The sequence below is a fragment of the Temnothorax americanus genome, unplaced genomic scaffold, assembly GCF_048541705.1.
Source record: "Temnothorax americanus isolate GAGA-0224 unplaced genomic scaffold, ASM4854170v1 Scaffold13, whole genome shotgun sequence".
NCBI lineage: Eukaryota > Metazoa > Arthropoda > Insecta > Hymenoptera > Formicidae > Temnothorax > Temnothorax americanus.
Window position 1 is genome coordinate 2,977,574 of NW_027509264.1, and position 20,249 is coordinate 2,997,822.

The 20,249-nt window shown below is 37.5% G+C and overlaps 2 protein-coding genes across 3 annotated transcripts; one reads left to right on the top strand and one right to left on the bottom strand.

The window, feature by feature from the left end:
• Positions 1-136: 136 nt before the first annotated feature.
• Positions 137-11,094, bottom strand: LOC143893858 (uncharacterized). The gene is made up of 2 exons (XM_077399633.1): positions 10,629-11,094; positions 137-3,798 (listed from the first exon to the last, which is right to left on the bottom strand). The coding sequence occupies exons 1-2, from the start codon at positions 10,710-10,712 to the stop codon at positions 3,307-3,309; spliced, it is 576 nt and encodes a 191-aa protein (XP_077255759.1). The 5' UTR covers positions 10,713-11,094; the 3' UTR covers positions 137-3,306.
• On the top strand, positions 560-20,249 carry LOC143893849 (uncharacterized). Of its 2 annotated transcripts, XM_077399617.1 has the most exons (6): positions 560-1,299; positions 13,433-13,492; positions 13,559-14,216; positions 15,229-15,657; positions 15,997-16,260; positions 16,753-20,249. In XM_077399617.1, exons 3-6 carry the CDS (start codon positions 13,714-13,716, stop codon positions 16,892-16,894), a joined length of 1,338 nt encoding a protein of 445 aa, XP_077255743.1. In that variant the 5' UTR covers positions 560-1,299; positions 13,433-13,492; positions 13,559-13,713; the 3' UTR covers positions 16,895-20,249. The 2 variants fall into 2 exon arrangements, with proteins under 2 accessions (XP_077255743.1, XP_077255742.1); XM_077399616.1 differs by lacking the exon at positions 13,433-13,492.

Consider the following 20,249-nt stretch of genomic DNA (forward strand, 5'->3'; position numbering starts at 1 on the left):
AGCTAGCTATTACGAAAATGCGCTTTTATATATTGAGAGCGTCTTTTTTGATAATTAATATCTGGTATACAAAAGTTCATTATATATGATAAACTATCGGAATGGTACGATAAATGAAGTAACGACGATGTTCAAGTAGCGTTTCAGTTAAGGTATATTTACAACAACGTATTCTTAAAAATACATTTTACAGTACTAAAATAAATTAATGGTATTACTATTTGATACACTTTTATAGCACTAAAATTCGCCACTGGCCGGTCCGTCTGACCTTGAAAGTATTCTGGCGTTTAATTATTATATATAGTCACGCGTCCGTTTGACAATGAGATTCGCAGATATATGAAACATTAAACATTCGAGAGACACATTGACGCATATTTGACGCGAAATATTTTATCGGTTAATGGACACCATCGGTGCCAACGTAATATTAATATACTTTGCAGTCTTATCTCGCATACGTAACACTCACGAAGACTCTATGTAGTAATGTCAAGAATTTTAGACGCCCTATTTACAATTGGCCCTCATCCCCTTCGAAATAGTTTTTTTTTTTTTTTTTTTTTTTTTCATAACGCTTGCGATTCGGCCTCGATCTTCTATACCGTCTCGAAACGTCTTGATCTTTATTTTCATTTTTGGGAAATCATAACGGGGCTCAATTTGGCAAATATAGAATACGCGGGACGATCGGGATATGTTGTTGCCAAATATTATTGCGTCAGGCAACGTATTAGAAACCTGGGGGGGGGGGGACGAACTTGGCAGTGACATTACGCATGTTGAAATCGTTAGTGAAAATTGCCTGACAGACTCAGTATGATATTCTAACGATGTCACAAATATCGTGGATAATATGGTCTTTACGAATAATTTGTGTAATTTTTCTAATATTCTCGGGAGATGTGTGCGTGAATGTCTCGTGCGCCGTCTTCGATGACGTGTAATGCTCGACATTTAGCCTTTTCAAACGTAAACTTCCGCTATTTTGCAATGTAAACTGTTTAAAATTTACATTCGTTAGCAAATCAAGAGTCTTAAAATGTTTCATTATACAAGCATTTCGTGACAAATCTCCAAACAGTCTGCATTATGAAATATAGCGTGGCATTTGCGCTTGAAAAAAGTTAAGCGTCGAACATTGAACGTTATTGAGCACAAATCTTCGATACCGAAATCGAACCCGATCGTAGTGCTTGACGCGGCACAGAAAAAAGACTTCCAGGCGTTCGAAGCTTAGTTGAAATCGTCGTATCGAATCACAAGGGGACCAATTAAAGGCCAATTATAAATAGGGTAAGTTGAACATTTTTTATAGACTAAATTTGAAAAGTTTTCGATACCGCGATACATGAATCCAAGCTGAGATTACTATTAGGCAAGCACAAACGTCGCAGAAAGGAGACGATGTGTACTTGATTCCGGGGATGTCTGTTCGTAAAATAATTGTCGAAATATTTCGTACATATGTACCGGATGACGTTCACCTGCCTCTGATTTATAATTAGTCTTTAACTTAAAGTATTATACGCTGCTATACACTCTAGATCAGTCGCACGTGATGTTACATATAACTAAAACGTGAGAGTAAAAAAGAAATAGGTGGGACAGAAATCTATCGATTTCTATTTTTGATAAAGTACTTTCAGCGTTCTCGTTTTGGAAGGAGATGAATAAAGGTGTCACGGTGACTTAACAACGTCGACATATTATCGATGATATTACTTGGCGAGATTAAACGAGGGCAAACACACACATCTGGAAAACTTTCACCTCGAATATATTGAACTTTGTTAGCACGATCTCATTTATCGAGATACCGATCTGTATTTTTTCTTTGCTCGTTGCACTCGTTAATCTCGCAATTAATCTCTTTGATCAAGGAAAGTTATACGCAAAATAATAATTCAGATCCATCTTCGATGCTAAAACTAAAACGTGCATTTCGATAAATATGCACATTATATTCATCTCATGATAAATATAGTGATATAAAATGATTCTTTGGATATTAATAATAATATCTTTTCATGCACGAATTCTTAAAGTTAGAAAGAGGTAATCAAATTTTTTATTTAATTGTATTTTATTTTCAATTTAAATCCATAGCGATTAAAGAAAACAGAAGGAATGAAAAGTATTAAAAACCCTGATAAATATTGTTCATTCTTCTTCTGTCAGCAATATATTAGAATTTTAAACAGTGCCAATGTCTAAATAGAATAATCAAAGTATTACGCTTAGCAAAGTACACCGCGAGCTAACGTACATTCACAGAAAATATCCGTATAGACGGAATTACGTATAAATAATAATGCTAAAAAATGTTGATGACCGTATTTCGCAACGCAAACATCCATTATACTTCATAGATAAAGCCCGGGGATATTTATATCTGTGGATCGTTCGCATGATTGAAAAACGCTCATCAATCGTGGATTGAAAGATTGAATTCGTAATCACGGAGACCAAAATATTTATAGACGAAATAACGTTTGAAGATCACATCGACTTGACGTCCGCCGATATCACATTAATTTCGAGCGAAACTGAAAAGACGTGCGCCGATTTTACGTGAATTCGAGTATGCTGATTAATTATACATACACGCGCACTTATAATTGACCAATGTGCTTGTCAGCGATAATAATCGGTATATAGATGCAACAGTCGTAAATAATTTTCACGCGTAAATCTCCGCAGAACCGTGTCCCACGAGAGGATGACTGCGTGTAAAAATGTCAATGTATTCCGCGAATCTATAACAGCTACCGATACATCTACCTGTGTAATACGACTTGCAATATAGATCTAAATATTAAAAATGTAACAGTCTATTCGTATTCGGGAGAAGGATTTATTTATATGCTAATATACTTAGCGACGGGTCAGAGAATATTTTCCATCTCTTCACACCGCGTCGCCCGGCGCGAATTGGGATTCTAACGGACAAACAAATGAAAATTCCCATTTTTGAACTCGTACCACAGTCGTACGCAGTTCCACAAAAAGCTTAATTTTCTTAAGCGCTAATTGACTAGCATTGAAAGATCGATCGATATCGAACGTACAATGTATACATTGTTCTTTCTAATCCTATTACGGGTCTGTCAAATTTTCCTTTCTTTACTTCTACATGATCCATTTATTTCTCTCTCTCTTCTTCTCTTTTTTTTTTTTTTTTTTTTTAATTAAAAGTTTCAAGAATTTTTTGCAACACGCGAGATAACTTTATACCTTCTTTCTCGTCCGATTTCATTCCGACGGGAGAATCCATCGTCGGAGCGTCTTCGTTATTCGGGATTAATGTTCGGTCGGTGATTGAATCCTCCGTAGAACCTCCGACTCGGCGGCCGCCTCGTCCCTCAGGACGGCCTCCACGTCTTTCTCGAGCACCTCCTCCCTGTCGTAGATCTGGAACCGGTAGGCCGGCTCGTTGACCAGCACGCTTTCCTCGGCGGTGCTCCGCGCGTCCTCCGGCGCGAGGAAGAATCTCGCGCGGCCCTCGCATTTGCGCCGATAGTCCGGATTGTCCGGCGCCGGACGGTGACAGGAGTCGCAGACGGTGTCGGCGCGCGCGGTGCACGGATGGGCCTCGTAAAGACCCGGGCCGCATCTGGCGCAGTTCCAGCAGGGCTGCGTGCTGTGATGCGGGCTGTACGTGCCGGCGGGGCAACGTTCGCACACGGTGTCGCGGCCGCGAGCGCAACGGCTAATCACGCCCCAGCCTGGACCGCATCTGCTGCAGTGCGAGCCGTCCCGGTGGTGCCTGATGTGAGGCCTGCTCTCGGCCGCCTGGAAACGCAGAGCGGCAGATGGTTAGTGCTCCCCGAGTCACCCGAGTGAAGGAATCCGTCGCGGGATCTTTTGGGATCGGATCCTCGAAATGATTTGAAAACTGACTTATTAAAACTTGTCCGGTCGATCCGAAACGACTATAATTGACCTCCGAATGACATTTGATAATTAAAAGTCTATGCCTGAAATTGCATTTCTGCGTGCAGTTCCTTCGAACGCGGTGTAAAGCTGCCTCTAATAAGAACAATTCGATTGCCTCGCGAGTACATCGGATTGCAAATTATCGGTCTTGCTAATAATCGGTATTACATTGAACATTGTTTTCCTATGCTCCTTTTAATAACTGAACTGATGAAATGCAGGTTCAACCGTCGAACAACAGGTGCGCCGGAGAAGGTGGCCACCTGACTTCGAGGGAACACCTTGCGCCTTTCTTCCGCCTACTTCGGGCAGATCGAGAGACGCGATATATGAGCCTCCGTACTCTCTCACGCATAAAATGCTGCTTTTAATACGTTAGGATATCCGCTACACTTTCGCCGACTAATTTTCCCGAAATAAATGAGGCCCGATCGACTGCCGATCCGTAAACTCTCTCAGTTTGAGACTTTCCAAATATTGAGTAATATTACTCAATTGATTATTGACATATGTTACTAAAAGATATTTTATTTATAAACCCTCTAGTTGCCTCTTGTCACATATTATTATAATAATGGTTTATTTCATCTGAAACAAAGGACCTCGCATAAATCTAAATTTCGAATTCGTATAAAATCAACTGAATATTCAGTCAACTGGATTCATATTACTTTTTTTTCAAAGAATACTCAAACTTCTAATCTCGCGTCGTTGAATTTTCAACATATAATTTATCTCACATGAAAGACTTTGTCCATCGTATTTTTCGGGACGGACGTTATCGCTTGACCACAGAAGCGACAGGTAAAAACAAGTAAAACAAGAATGAGAGGCGATCCCTTTCTACGGCAGCTGTTGGCAGCTGTCTCGCGCGGCACGCGCCGACGGTCACCACGCATCACGCGAATCGTTAGCACCGGGCCTTAATTTGAAACCCTTCACCTTGCCTCTGTGCACACACCGCCGTCGCTTGTTCGCCACCGCACGTCACGTGCCTGCCATCGAGCTGCTCGCGACATGGATTATCCAGAAAATAATATGCTTGTATTTCCTGAAAGCAATCTTGTACCATCAACCTCGTACGGTGAACGAATACGAGATCTTGAATTTGAAAAGAAAAAAATTAGAAGTCATAAGATTTCTTCGGCCTTGCAAAAATGCTTGTTATAAAATTTTTCATAATATTTTTTTATGCGAAATCATAAATCCGTAAAGTAAATTAGAATAAGCATATGTGTAGTGCATCTGAAGGATAATTTTTAATTTTATTTTATATGCGCTTATACTTTGACTTACATATCACTTTGCAGTTTTACAGTTTTGAATTAAAAGAGAATTGTTCTTAGGAGAAACAGACATTATTTTCTCAATAATTCACATTTCACAATAGAGCGCTCATCATTTTATCTCGGAAGTAACATGAGTCATCGTCACATGAAAGGATGCTTGCTGTCAATTTACGATCGCGGTATACTAAGTATCGAAAGGGTTACGACCCTTCGAAGTGAATAACTACGTTATTAAGTTAGTGCATTGGATAAACCGATAAACCATTAAACGTCAAATAAATTTCCCAACAAATTGATTTTCAGAAAAAGGCGAACAAATAAGTGAGAGCAAATAGAATTTTGTTCTTCAGAGTTAATTTCAAAGTTTGGCGTAATAGAATTTTAATGGAAGATTGTATTCCCCGTGTCGAGAAGTGAGTTAAGAACCGAGGAGCTGCAGTGTTGAGGTTTAATTTCAGCAGAGAGCGCGAATACTTCGGTAACAGCGTCAACCAGCAAGAAACATCGATCTTCGGTGCTTCTTCGAAGAATCGCTCCAAGCGGGAGGGATGTTGCATTCCTCAATGAAAATATATACCCACGAGGGCTTCGCAACAGTCGAGAAGACACGACGGTTTTACATCGGGTAAGATTTATCGATCGGGAAAAAAGCTCGTTCGTAGAAACCGCGCGGAGCGTTCTTGTACGCGTACTCGGGAATCGGGACGAGCAGTTCAACGAGTCCGTCGCTCGGAGCTCGACGCAGCCGCTCGAACAATAAGTACCTACAGAGAACTGGACCAGAGAGAAAGAGAGGACTTGCGCCGCGTTGGATAAGCACCCTTTGGCAATATCCGATATTTCTTTTCGCTGGCTCTCCACCAACTACAAGCACCTTGCGAATTATGCGTCGTGGAAACACGAACCTTACGGACCCTGAAGAACCCGCGGCGCCGCCGGTAAACAGTATTAGACGCAAAAGAAGCGCGTGTCGAGGAGCTCGGTATTCTCTCGTAAACGCGAAGATATATTTTTGCGATACAACTTTTTTAGAGGATATCGATACGCGACCGGGCAAAAGCCGGGCGGGGTCTGCTAACGATCCGTAACAACGATGACGGAAGTAACGTTGCGCTCATATAGTGCAACGAGTATGAATAGAAACTTCCGGTATGACGAACGGAACGGAAGCGGTAATTGCCGGTCCCTTTTGTGTCCCATTTCTGCTTCTTTTTTCCTTTCCTTTTTTTTTCCCCCTCGTCGACACGTCGATACCGATAAATTTCAAACGAATAGACTGCGACGATAGATGCGGCGCGACATAAAACTTTGATGACGTCCATTCGATCGTTCAGTTTTACTAAAAACTACATTTTTCCGCGCTTTATTATTAGACGCTTTTGCGAAATAAATAATTGCGTTTTATTCAAGAATTTCGCTGGTCAAGCATGAGATTGAAAAATCAAATGGTCCGGAAAGAACTTTGAAAATGATTTTCGCTATTTATTTCGCGATGAGCAATAATTCTAAATAAATATCACCATCATACTATTAATTACTCCGTTTCGTCTTCAAGACCACAAAAATCATTAACGAATGAAAGAAGGAAAGAATTTTTAATGCGCGTGCACACGAGCGCTGTGAGGAAAGGGTGGCTGAAAAGACTCGCGCGTATGAATAGGGTGGCGTCGGGTGGCGAATTATTCCTGCCCGATTCACCTGAAGGAACGTGGCCCACTTTCATTTGTCACCGGAAGAGGCGGATACCTCGCGCACGAGAGAAAAAAAAATTGCAGTAATTTTGAAGCTGAATGTGGAGACACGTTCCAAACATTATTACAGGTAAGGCGTTTCGTGCTCGTCGCCGAGATGCACGTATTCCGGTACGGATTGAAATCTTGTCGATTTCTCAGCCTGCCAATATCGATTGTAAAATATTTACTAAATTTGCCAAAGCTTTCCCCATATTTGTACCAATTCGTAAATAATCGGAAAATGTTAATTAATTGGAGGAGAAAAAAATAAAACAATTATTACATTTAATCACATTTAAATGTGATACATTTAATACGAGAAATTCGTGTACTCGAGAAACGATGGTACAATGTTCCTATTACCATTCACAGTCCTTCGATACGTTTGATCCTTCGATACATTCTGATGTTAAGTATTTCCGTTTTCAACGTGCTCGAACAAACCGCAAAGTCCCGATATATTTAGAGGAGGGCACCGCCAAAATTGCAACAGGCAAGTATAACCTGCGGAGTCACGCCAGACTGGGTTCCCCTCTTTCCCCTTTCTATGGATATGCGTGTATCATACGTGTGTGCGGGTGTGCGTGAGACTTCCGAGCGCGCCAGCCGGTTCTACTTCCCGGAGGAAGACACTGGGTTACCCCGAGGGTGAACCCACAGCCGCAGCTGCCTTCGAGAACCGCGATAATTATCTTCGGTCGCTACGCACCCCATTGTTCCATGAACACTCCGCCCTCCGCGTATCCCATAAATCGGTGGAGGGCACGCACCTGGACGGGGAGGGAGATGAAAGCATATTCTTGCAACTATTTCGACGTCGCGAATAAGTTGCGTCAGACATTCTCGACGACATGCCAGGCGTTCGAGACAAAAGCGGAGCAAACTCGACTCGTTTTCGCGATGAATTTTCAACGCCACGCCGAACAGCACGGAACATCGCGTAAAACGTCAGAATTGATAAGAAATCGCAGCAACTGCGATTAATTTAACAATGTTCATCGTTAAGTACTTGTGATATACAAAGTAGCGCACGTATCGCCGATCGCGTAATTGCGCTAACGAGAAGGCATAAATTATCGAATGAAAAGTCGAGAGGGCAGAAAAACGAGAGAAAAACGGGCGATAATTGAATATAGCGCCGGTTACTCTCGTTAAAATTTTATATCCGGCGAACGAGCGTCTTGCGTCTTTATTGAGAGAATGAGAGATATAAGAGGATATCGCGACAATTGCATCATTGCTAAGGGAACCGTGTTCCTCGAGTTCTCTTACGATGCTAATGAGGCCCGGTACCTTTCGAGGCTCCATCAGTCGCACGCATAAGATCCACCTCTTCAGCCGGTTCTACGTGTGCTCTGTATAGCGAGTCTCGAGGCGCCGTTCGTCAAACAGATCCTTCCACGTCGATAACTCACAATGACACAATGAAATTACGTGAAGGAGTTCATGCCCTTCCTCTTCCTGGCGCAATGCTGCGCCAACAATTGAACATTTCGCGTCCCTTTCCCTTTCTTTCTCCCCTTTGCATCTCGTCTCGCGACTCGAGTACACCCGTATTCTTCTCTAAAGCTACGTGGGTGCGTTACAAAGTATACCGTTTCGCAAATAATTTCCTTCTGTCATCCGCTCGTCGGGTCACCACGCCGCGCCGATACCGCAATCTACCGATATGCGCGAATCGCACGAGATAATTGCACATGATTGCGTTAGCACAGAGTATAATAATACCTTTTCCTCGCGTCTGCGGCAATAGCTTTGTATGCAACTCTCCGACTCTCTCTTTTTCTCTCTCTCTCTCTCTCTTTCTCTGTCTCTCTTTCCCCAGGTCCGTTTGACGCACATCGTTACGAACGTTCCCCATGCCTACGCGGAGGCGTATAGGAACGCGAAGGAATCAGGGGCCGAGGAGAGCATCGCGAAAATCGCGCTTCGAGCGGAACCGCCGACTCCGGGTTCCCATGCCATGCTAATGAGCCTCATAAAGCACGGCGTACCCCAGTGAACCGAATAACCCGCTGACACACGCGTAACGCGTGTGAGTGCGTGGCGGTACGTGCGCGCATCCGAGCCTCCACGCACGCACACGATCGCAGATAACACCCGCGCAATCGTACATTTTGCGCTCAACTTTTCGCCCACTCTACCAGCATGCACGCGCGAATCTGCGATCTAATGCGTCGCAAAATATATAACGAGACGTATTTAGCTACACGATGAAAATTTGATGAATTCTGACCGTTTTCTATAACCGTTAATCGATCCAAGGTTTCTCGACATAGCCAAATTTTTCTCGCTTTCTCTCCTTCAACGATATATTTATAGTTCGAAGAAAAAAATATCGATATGTAGTCACTCTAAAGTTACAATTAATTATAATTCTATTAGCATTCTAAAAATTCTGCGATCTAATGCGTCACAAAATGTATATAACGAGGCATATTTGAGCTACATTGCACAATGAAAATTTCGCGACGATTCTGACCGTTTTCAGTAACCGTTAATCGATCGGAGGTTTCTTGAGATAGCTTCTCCCACTTTCTTTTCCTCGGCGATATATTTATAGTTCGGCAAACAAAATATCGATATGTATAGTTATTCTAAAGTTACAATTAATTATAATTACCTATATTAGTATTCTAAAAACAGATACTATGATACACAATTTTTATTATTTATGTTAAATTCTATAACCAATAACAGAGAATTATAATTCTAAAGAAATATGAAAAATAATAGACTTTAATTTTTACACAAAGTGTCTAAAATAAGTTAACTAAAACATTCTTATTTCTTTCAATAAAATTTATTAAGGTTAATCATATAAAAGAAGAAATATTAGGCATTTACGTGCGATTTCTGACTTCCACACGAATCATATTTCGTTCAGATAAATATCGCGCAGATAAATATCCGAGCAGTTTTGATATTTCCAGTTAAACTCTCGCGCAAGGCAAGCCCCTTCATTTTTCTTTACCATCCTTTTATCCGCGTCCCACTGTTGCGAGGTCGTGCTTTACGGATGTGAGAATTGATTTTATCCGTCAGTGATATTTTAGCCAGGCGAATCACGTGGTAATAATTATCGTGAAACCTATCGAAATTTCTCTGCTTTCGCACGACGATTGCTAACCTCGACCGTTCTTCCTCATTCTGCATTCGCGACGTATCCAGCCGATAATTAGTCCGATGTCTCGTTTAACAGGGCTCTCGCAACACTCGAAATTACGCTACGCCCGAGATCGTGCGACGCGGAGATTTCACGGAATTTCAAAGCAAAGGTAGAAGGAGAAGAATACCGTCGATCGTTCCCTTTATAACGGCGATGGTTCTCATTCAATTGTCTTCAAAGCGATTCAAATGTTATTAAAAAATTTGTATCGTTCCTGCGGATTAAGTACGGCGCCGGCGCCGCGGCGATGCAATTGAATTTTACATCGCGCGATTTGGTAAGTATTCTGTCCTACGTTTTGATAAGAAACACGGGACAAAATACTTATCGAACGGGTGCAATCTTCTTTCAAACAAGTAATTCAAGTAAATCGTAATGTGAGTTATGATTTATTTATATATTTAGATACATCTCTCTCTCTCTCTCTCTCTCTCTCTCTCCATTTAGGCACTACTTTCTTGAACATTTTTTCAGAAAGAATTTGCGTATACATACCTTAATGAATACCGCCAGCGTGTACGCGAGGACAATTGTCAGCATCACGCATCGATTGCGGATTAGCTTTCTGCGATTATCCATTATATTGTCTTCCGAGTTCTACTCTTCGTGCTTCGATCTTGCCACTTCAATCGAAATCACTTCTTTCTTTCCTCGAGAATTACGTTACATTCATAACTTCTTCTGTTTTGATTCAGAGAGATGGAAAACGGATTAATTTGCGACGTTCGAATTGACAAACGCAGACGGAATCAATTTTAATCGGCACTCGGAGATAAAATATTTCCGCGCGATCGAGGAGTATAACTCGTTCAGGTGACCGTCGCTGTGTTACCTCGGTGGAGGTTCAACGTGAATTGAAAGGAGCTGCATCGGTGCAGCTGTTACTGTTGAACACGCGCCCGGTCACGTGGCTCCTCTCGTGTCCCTTTCCGCCTTTAGGAAGTTCTTCTCCCGGCGCGCGCGCGAATTTTCGTCGTAGTAGACCATTACATGGACCGAGCGCACAATTGTAGCACTAAAGCTCCGTCACATTTACGTGAATTCTTTTACAAGACGCTCTCTCTGAAAATTTCAGCTAGTATGATCGAAGATCAAACAGTGTTCTCGCTCGTACGTGCGACCGAATTCGGTGACCGAATTGCATCTTCTTTGAACGGCTGATGTCTGATCTTTTAGCTTAATTTTACTAAAGCTAAATATTTTATAAAATAATTCATGTAGTGTGTTATACATATATATTTATTTACGAATAAATATATATGCAACCAATTATGCCGGTAAGAATAACATTAATTTCCGGATTTGCAATAATTTTCATGATGCTTAATCCAACATTTTTGCAAATGTAAGAAGGCATGTTCAGGAAAATCACGCGATATAGGGCATTTTAAAACAAAATTGACAGTTGTTATTAACTATTAATATTTAACATTACACGTATAAATAAAATTTTGATTTAACAGCTAAACTATGCAGACAAATGAAAAAAAGCTTATCTCTCGAAAATGATACATTCGATTCCGAGAATCAGCATTTACCTCGGTTGTAATTATCTTGCATTCATTTTACCAACAGCTGAGCATTTGTGATACATTGCAGAGTTGGGCATTTACGTGTATAAAAAATATAATAAATTTACATCTACGTGTATACGTATAATGTAAATTATGTTTAACGTGTCATCTAAGTAAATAATGAGTAATTTATAGAGAGGATCATCGAAGATTTATATATTTCGTCAGAAATATCGGAAATTCATAATTTTGTGTGCAATTTTATTTTTAACGCTATGGCACAATCTTTAGGATATCATAAAAAATTAACAATGGTTTTAAAACTTTTGATTTTATATCTGATGTATAAAAAAAAACTAAATATTATGCATATTGTACATGTTGCAACTATGAGCCAAACAATATACCGCTTTTTAACGTTTAAAAGCGCATAAAGATCAGCGTAAATAATAATATTTCTCTATATTAATATCACGCATCTCTTATATCGCTGTACAGTTAATAACTAAATTAAAATTGAAATGCGCATCTAATCCAATCTAGTTTAAAACTACTTTTTATTTTTGTTGGGCTGTTTGCAAAAGTACAGTTTAAGAAATCAATCAATCATTCAATTTATAATAATTTACATTAGTTACATCGTCTGGATGAAAAAGGTTCGTGTAAGCATAACATAAACCATCCATGTAGATGTAATCTTGAAATTTACGGTACAATGCACCCTGGTGCATTGCTACTACTATTGCACATTAAAACAAACGGACTGTAAATCAGGTATACGTTCCACCGCAATTGGACAGCGAATATTCATGACGTGCGATTAGGCGATTAAAGCCTAAGGCGATATAATGAAAAAATGCCAAGGTTTGTTTTTACGTAAGAAAACTGGTTTGGTTACAGAAAAGACTGACTTCAAATACTGCAACTGTCACAAGTTGGGCCTTTATGAAATTCAATTGCAGGGAGTGCTGCAAAATGACTAGTCTTTACATTTTTAGCCAAACGGTCCTAATGTCTCCTTCTCCCGCTGATTTTAAAGTTTGTTTAAAGACGAATTCAACTATATATAAAGTTATTTTATACAAATGCACTTTGAAAAAATCTTCTTTATTGTTGGTCTATTACTATACGTATACTTTTAATATATTTCTATTTTTATTGCTTAATTAAGACACCGAATGACTTGCTGGTACACTGAGAAAAAAAAATTGTGTTAACTTGACGAAATGCGTTCAACTGATTACTATTTTTTAATTAAAATATTTAAGTGTTTAAGTAAAATTACGTCATGTTGGTTTAATATGTCGTATTTAATTTAAATACTTAAATGTCATTTGAAACTAATGCGATATTTGCGGTGGAATTGTTATAATCGCAGTAGGAACTGCGTCAATGCATTTATTAATTTAAATATTTAAATTATAATATTATTACTATACATTATAATACTATTACTAAATTATATCATCACACACTACGCATTATTCTAATTAACTTATTTATCATTTCGAGTAAACTTTAATATCTAAATAATATTTGATTTATCTAGTTGACTTTTTTCACTATTTTAATAATTACTATTATGTAAAAATAATCCAATGAGAGCACGTACAAGAAATTAATTTTTTACTGTTATGTATATTATAACATAGCTCAAAGCTCATCAAAATTGATAAGAAAGAACATTTGAGTCCGTTTTCTTATCAGAAAATACGATTTACATTCACATAATATTTCTTTCTTATTTAAAAAAATATATTTATGCCTTATTTTTTGTATGTTCAGAATTATATGTACCCACACAGATGTGATTCGTATAAACGTAAATCAATACTTTATATAGTAGTAAGTAACAAACACATTGAATTTCTTTCTTGCTATTTTGTATATTAATGTTATTTTATATTACAGGATAACTTGTCCAAAGCAATTATCGCTGATAAAATTATTAAAGGGAGATAGAAAATGGAAGTGACAAATGACTGTATTCGGTGGATAGAGCAGACATAAATTACGAATAATATAGCAAGTTGGTTCGGATACAACATCACAATACGCAGGATACGATGGAAGAAATTATATTAAATCGAAAGAATCAAAGCAACGATAGCATCGATACATACACAGAAGATGTAATAAAAAACGAATATTATGAACTCGTAGAGGCAAGAAACGCCGTTAAATACACCGAACATTTTGTGAAACAGATGAAGCACATTATCGATCAGAATCCCGCGAAACCGAAGGATTATGATAAATGGACGGACAAAGAACAATATGAACACATAATAAGTAACATAAAAATATATGCGCCAAATATACCAGACTCCTTATTATTTTTCATACCGGCCGCACAGTATCGGGGAGATTGCGGTCGAAATTCGATGGACAAACCGCTCTGGTTGGACATGGAGAAGTTCCAGAGAGGTCAAAAGTTCGGGCGAGATCACATTACCTCGATCCTTTTAGCTAACTTGTTATCGCTTTTCGAGATATTCGCTTTCACGGATGGTTTGAAACCGATGATCTTCAGCCGGCAATCTCACACGCCGTATTTAGCATTCAAGAGGTACGCAATAATTTTGGCAAAATCTCTTAAGCCGCTATTTATGTAACAGCGTTTTTGCTAAGGAACTCAGAAGACATTCGTATTGAGACAGATAAATCGATAAATAAATCTTGCGATTTAAGCGAGAAACTTAGCCTAAATCCTCTTTTTCGCAATTCAGTAGTTGTCTTAAGTCAAATCAAGTCTTGAAAAAGAAAAAAAGTAATACGTATTAATACGAATTAATAGACTTGATATTTATCAATCGGATCTTGAATCGGAAAAAATTAAATAGGAAGGAATTGTATCTTTGCAAATACTTTGCTTGATTCTGAATTAAATATTATCGTTTTATAGCAGTATAAGATAAAAAAATAAAATAAAAATATAAATAGTATAAAATAAAATAAATAATAGAAAATCTAGTATATGACAGTGCTCTGCGAACGTTATATTAATAGAAGTAATGCAAAATTGTTGCTTCAAAATTCAAACAATTCGATGAGATGTAAAACTCACAAAGCAATAAATAATTTTTGGTGCGCGAAACAGATTCTCTCATGCGTAATCAGTTTTTCTTCGCCGTATTTAAAATATCTTAAGAAAAATGTCGTAACTCGAGCTCTCACACAAATTTAATATTGACACATAATTTACATTTCTCATATCAATAATACATTTTGCGCGAAAGAAACAGCACATAAATATAAATTGATTAGTGAAGACAATTTATTTGTTACATGCCATGCCATTAAAATTTATAAATTATATTAATTGTCTTGTAAAACATAACTATAATTCTAAATCACACAATTACAATTCCAGAATTTAAAATTCATTACGAGTTTATAGTAATTAATATATTAATTAATTCTTCTAGAATTAAGCGCAATAAACATTTTTTCATACTCATGTAGCGGCATTTTTCGACGATTGAGTTTGCAGTTGAAAATCAAATTCGATCAGATGCTACATCCAGCATCTCACAATGAGTTATAAGTTAAATATTTCTCAATAAATTTCCGATTATCAGGTACTTGTCCACAGCTTGCCGTATAAAAAATTGGATGATGGATGATCCTTGGACCGTGGACACGCAAGCTTACAAGGACGTGCAAACTGTGCGTAGAATGCACCGGGCGATACGATTGAAACTTTGCGAGCGCGACAACGAGGAGATCGACACGGCCGCTAAAATTCCGAATCCATGGTGTCCGGGCAGAGAAGCGATTTTAGAAGACTTTTCTTCCTGTCCATACCCGACCGTCGAAAACGGTTGTTTACATCTACTGATCACACCGAAAGGATTGAATCAAGCTGATATGGGAGCCACGCAATTCGCTTTCGTCGGGATGATTCTGCTGCATCCCAACGAGCTCGGTATTGACGCTAGCGACGAAGATTTGGAAGCTTTTTGCCACACATGGAGAGGCATAGGATACCTTCTTGGTATAGAGGATGAGTAAGTACCGTAAATATAAATTCCCTCATTATCGCGCGATGAAAATAGTGTGGTAATTAAATCTGTGACGTCTAATAATAATTAAGGCTGTTTGCAGTAGTAAATTTGATCGATAACGATAAAGTTTTTATTCTTCTTTTTTTAATTTCATCTCGATAAATTTATGATATATTTAAACGTTAATCTGATTTTATCCAATGCATAATTTCACTTCCGTCTTGATTTTCATTATCATACGTTCTGTACGTATGACAAACTTTTTCATCACTCGAGTGTTTTCCTTACTTTGTTATCGTCACATTGGAATTCTTATATTTAACGACAAAATAAATGTTTTAGATATAATTTCTGCCGCGGCAATCTGCAGGAAATAAAGCAAAAATCGCGCGACTTCGTCGATGTTTGGGTGAGACCCTACTTGCGGCAAGTAACGCCCGAATGGGAACATATGTTGAGATGCGTTGCGGAAGGTGAACGTTATTATATTAGTCGTTTCACATTCGAGACGTTACTACTGTTCGTCACCAATTTATTGAACATTGATATGCCGCGCGTACGACATACGCTCACTTATTTCGAACGATTTTCTCTCACCATTCAACGGTGAGTATATCGCAAGCCAGATTGAGATAAACACAGACGAATGCACAAGTATATCCTCGGTAATCTTACTGAAAGTGGAGAAACTGATTATATTATTGTAAAAACAAATTTTACGGTTCAAGAACCGTTTCCTGTAAGTGTAAACAATCAAAGATAAAACATATCCAAAATTTTATTTAATTGACTGATCTAACATGCATCAAAGAAATTTATTACTTAAAGGAATTCATGGAAATCTATATATATATAATGGAGAAAAGTTTTTTAATTATAATCGCGCAGGTTCAAATCTTTGAAAAATTATGCAATAGGCGATCGCGCAACGTATTATATCAAGTCCAATTTATAGAATCAAGAGACACTGTACTGTCTCGCGCCAAGTAAAATAACCGCAGAGTTAAAGTGTGAATAAGAAATTTTATTGTATTTTTATTGCTCATCTTATTTACACCCAGTTTTAATAATTATAATAATTTTTTTCTATAATTTCAGCTTCATGTTTCGCTATGCCATGAAGTTACGATTCGTACGAGAGTATATAAACAAGAAAGTTTGTAAGTCCCTCGATAAAGCAGTCGAATATGGACCGGAAAAACACAAGTTACTCAAGAGCAGATCTGAAAAGGCTTTATAGACAAGGGCCGATAGCATTTATATAATGGAGCACGAAGCTTTGCGATGCATCACTTATTGGGCATTAGTCAATATTAATAAACATTAATGAGGATTAATAGGCATTAACGGACAATAGTAGAAACTAAGTATACATAATATTAAAGGTCTGTTATTAGATCGTATTACGAAAAATTAAAAAAGATTTCCGGTACGCTAGAATACGAAATAGCGTCATATAATATAAACTTTCATATATATATGTGTACATATACATATATTTTTTCAATCAATAAATATAAATGATCAGTTTGATAGAGGGAAAAAGATGCAAAATAAATTAATTTCGCTATTCTTTCTTGAAATATTTTATAGCAATCGTGATATTTAAATATCGCGGTATTTGGAATACAATTTATTTAATAATAAAACGTTCTTTTACTGATATTTTTCTGGAGCAGCGGCCGTAAATAAATAAAAAAAGTAGATTAAAAGTAGATTCAGACTTATACTTCAATGTTTTAAAGACTTACTTATAGACCGAGAGCTGGCTACGAAAATACCAACGTCATTTATTTAAGGAAATTTTCAACCTTAAACACAAATCTGGCTGCCGGCCGCTGGTGCGTTTAGCAGGGGCGTACGCCCTTAGCTGTAAAATATCGAGGGTAAAAAACGTCATAGCTGTGCGGCTAAAAATTTGTTTGCTTGTACTATATAATATTGTAAAGTACTCGCAAATGTTGCCAGACCTGTAGGTGGGGTCTAAAGTATTGCCAGATCAGGGTATAACTGCTTAAGACTTAATAACAATCACGTCATTTCTGTAAAGTTGAAATTATTTTTGCTTATTGTATATACGTGTTTAATAATTTGTATATGAACTGACAGACAAAAATCTCGGGTCTCACACCGTGCCAGACGTCGCCGAAAATCTCAGTATCTATGGAATGTGCTGTAAATTGCCGGCAGCAACAATTAATTTTATCACTTAAATTTTGCAAGTATCTATTAAATTTAAAATGTTCTCTGCTAATATAACAATAATATTTTAAATTTAATACTTGCAAAATTTAAGTGATAAAATTAATTGTTGCTGCCGGCAATTTACAGCACATTCCATAAATACTGAGATTTTCGCCGACGTCTGGCACGGTGTTAGACCCGAGATTTTTGTCTATCATTTCATATACAGATTATTAAGCACGTATACAATAGACAAAACAAATTTCAACTTTACAAAAATAACGTGATTGTTATTAAGTCTTAAACAGTTATACCCTGATCTGGCAATACTTTAGACCCCACCTACAGGTCTGACAACATCTTTGCAAGTACTTTACAATATTATATAGTGCAAGCAAACAAATTTTTAGCCGTACATAGCTATGACGTTTTTTACCCTCGATATTTTACAAGGGCGTACGCCCCCGCTAAACGCACCAGCGGCCAGCAGCCAGATTTGCGCTTTCTTAATTTGCAACATTGCCATTGCACAATCGTTTGAGATTGAAAATTTTTTTAAATAAATGACGTTGGTATTTTTTTAGCCAGCTCTCGGTCTATTACGTTTTAAAGATATTCGTGAACTTTTGGTCCGATTAAATATCTTATCTTATCGATTAAATAAAAGAAAATCAATTTATACGCAATATACGCATTTTCTTTACAGATAAGATATTTTACACAAGTTGGGTCATTATTTATTACGTGCTCTTTAATTTATCTTCAATTTTGTTATAGAGATATTACTTCGCAAATTTCTTCTTATTAAATCAATTGCATTCTAAATAGCGATATTCAATTATTATGCACAGTTATTATATGAAATCTGTAAAGAAATAATAAAATATCGTACACGTTCAGCGTGCGCCGCATCAAGTCATATTTTAGAGCACTTATCTATTAACATCAAATTGCTCTCATTTAAAACTACTCTCTCTCTCATCTCCTTATTTTCGTTAGCTTGTTCTGAAAGATGTAATAATAAGTCATCAAACACTATACATCTAGACGAATAATACCAATATTATTCGTTTAGATACATATATAAATAACAACGCATAAATTTGTTATATGTATAATAACACCACTGATAATGAGATAAGTATAGAATTACTAACGAAGTCAATAGTAATAAAAAGAAGCGGAATTTTCCGACTGATTCAAATAATTAATTAAAGTCGAATCTTAAACTGTTGTAAAAGATTACAGTTTTAAGCTGTTTAAGTTTAAGATGTGCGTGTACGTAACGATATAGCTATTTAAATTCAAAGATACTTTTGAAAGAGCCTCTTTTATGATAACGGTTTGAGATTCGAGTTTGAATTGTTCAGAAAATTCTGCGCATTTATCTTCGTTGCTAATTACTTCATTAATATTTATACATTCAGATGAATAAGCGCATTTGGTATTGCGTTTGATAAAGTCGCTCACACACACACAAAATGACATAACTGCATATGCAGAACATAATATTGCCCAATTAGCATCCAGCCATTGATTTATACATGCTCAATTATCTAGACAGTGTCATGTCCTGCGTATGCAGCTTTGTCACTTTGTGTGCGACAGGCCATAGGGCTCGGACACAACGAGGAAAATAAGGAATAAGGAATAAGGCATGTTGCATCTCACTTTAATGTACGTGTACCGAAGTGAGATGCAACATTCCCTTATTCCTGGTGCAATGAAGCAATGAAGATAAATGCGCAGAATTTTCTGAACAATTCAAACTCGAATCTCAAACCGTTATCATAAAAGAGGCTCTTTCAAAAGTATCTTTGAATTTAAATAGCTATCTTTACGTACACGTACATCTTAAACTTAAACAGCTTGAAAGAACTGTAATCTTTTACAACAGTTTAAGATTCGACTTCAATTAATTATTTGAATCAGTCGGAAAATCCCGCTTCTTTTTATTACTATTGACTTCATTGTGTCTGAGCCCTTAGATAAGGTGACAAAATAAAAACACGCGACATGTAATATAAGAGAAGGTATATAGCAACAGATTCGCGATAAACGATTCGTCAAAACAATCATAATTTTTTATATCGTATTTTTGTATCTTTATTGCAAATGGCAAAAAAAGGTGATCTTATTCGCTTCAGTTATTATATATTCCGGCTAATATTTCAGCCGTGTTCTCACTTGACTGTGAAACAAAATTTATATTTACAAATATGTAATGCATTGTACGTTATTAAAACAAATAAAAAAAGATTATCTCGTGGCACGAAGAAGTTGAGAAGATAAATGGAGATAGAGTGGGGTATCCATATAGCATTGTTATGCAATTACAGTGGATGCACGTTTATAATACATACAAATTTTAATACACGAGTACACGCAACAGTCTTCTTGTAGCAGTCGTG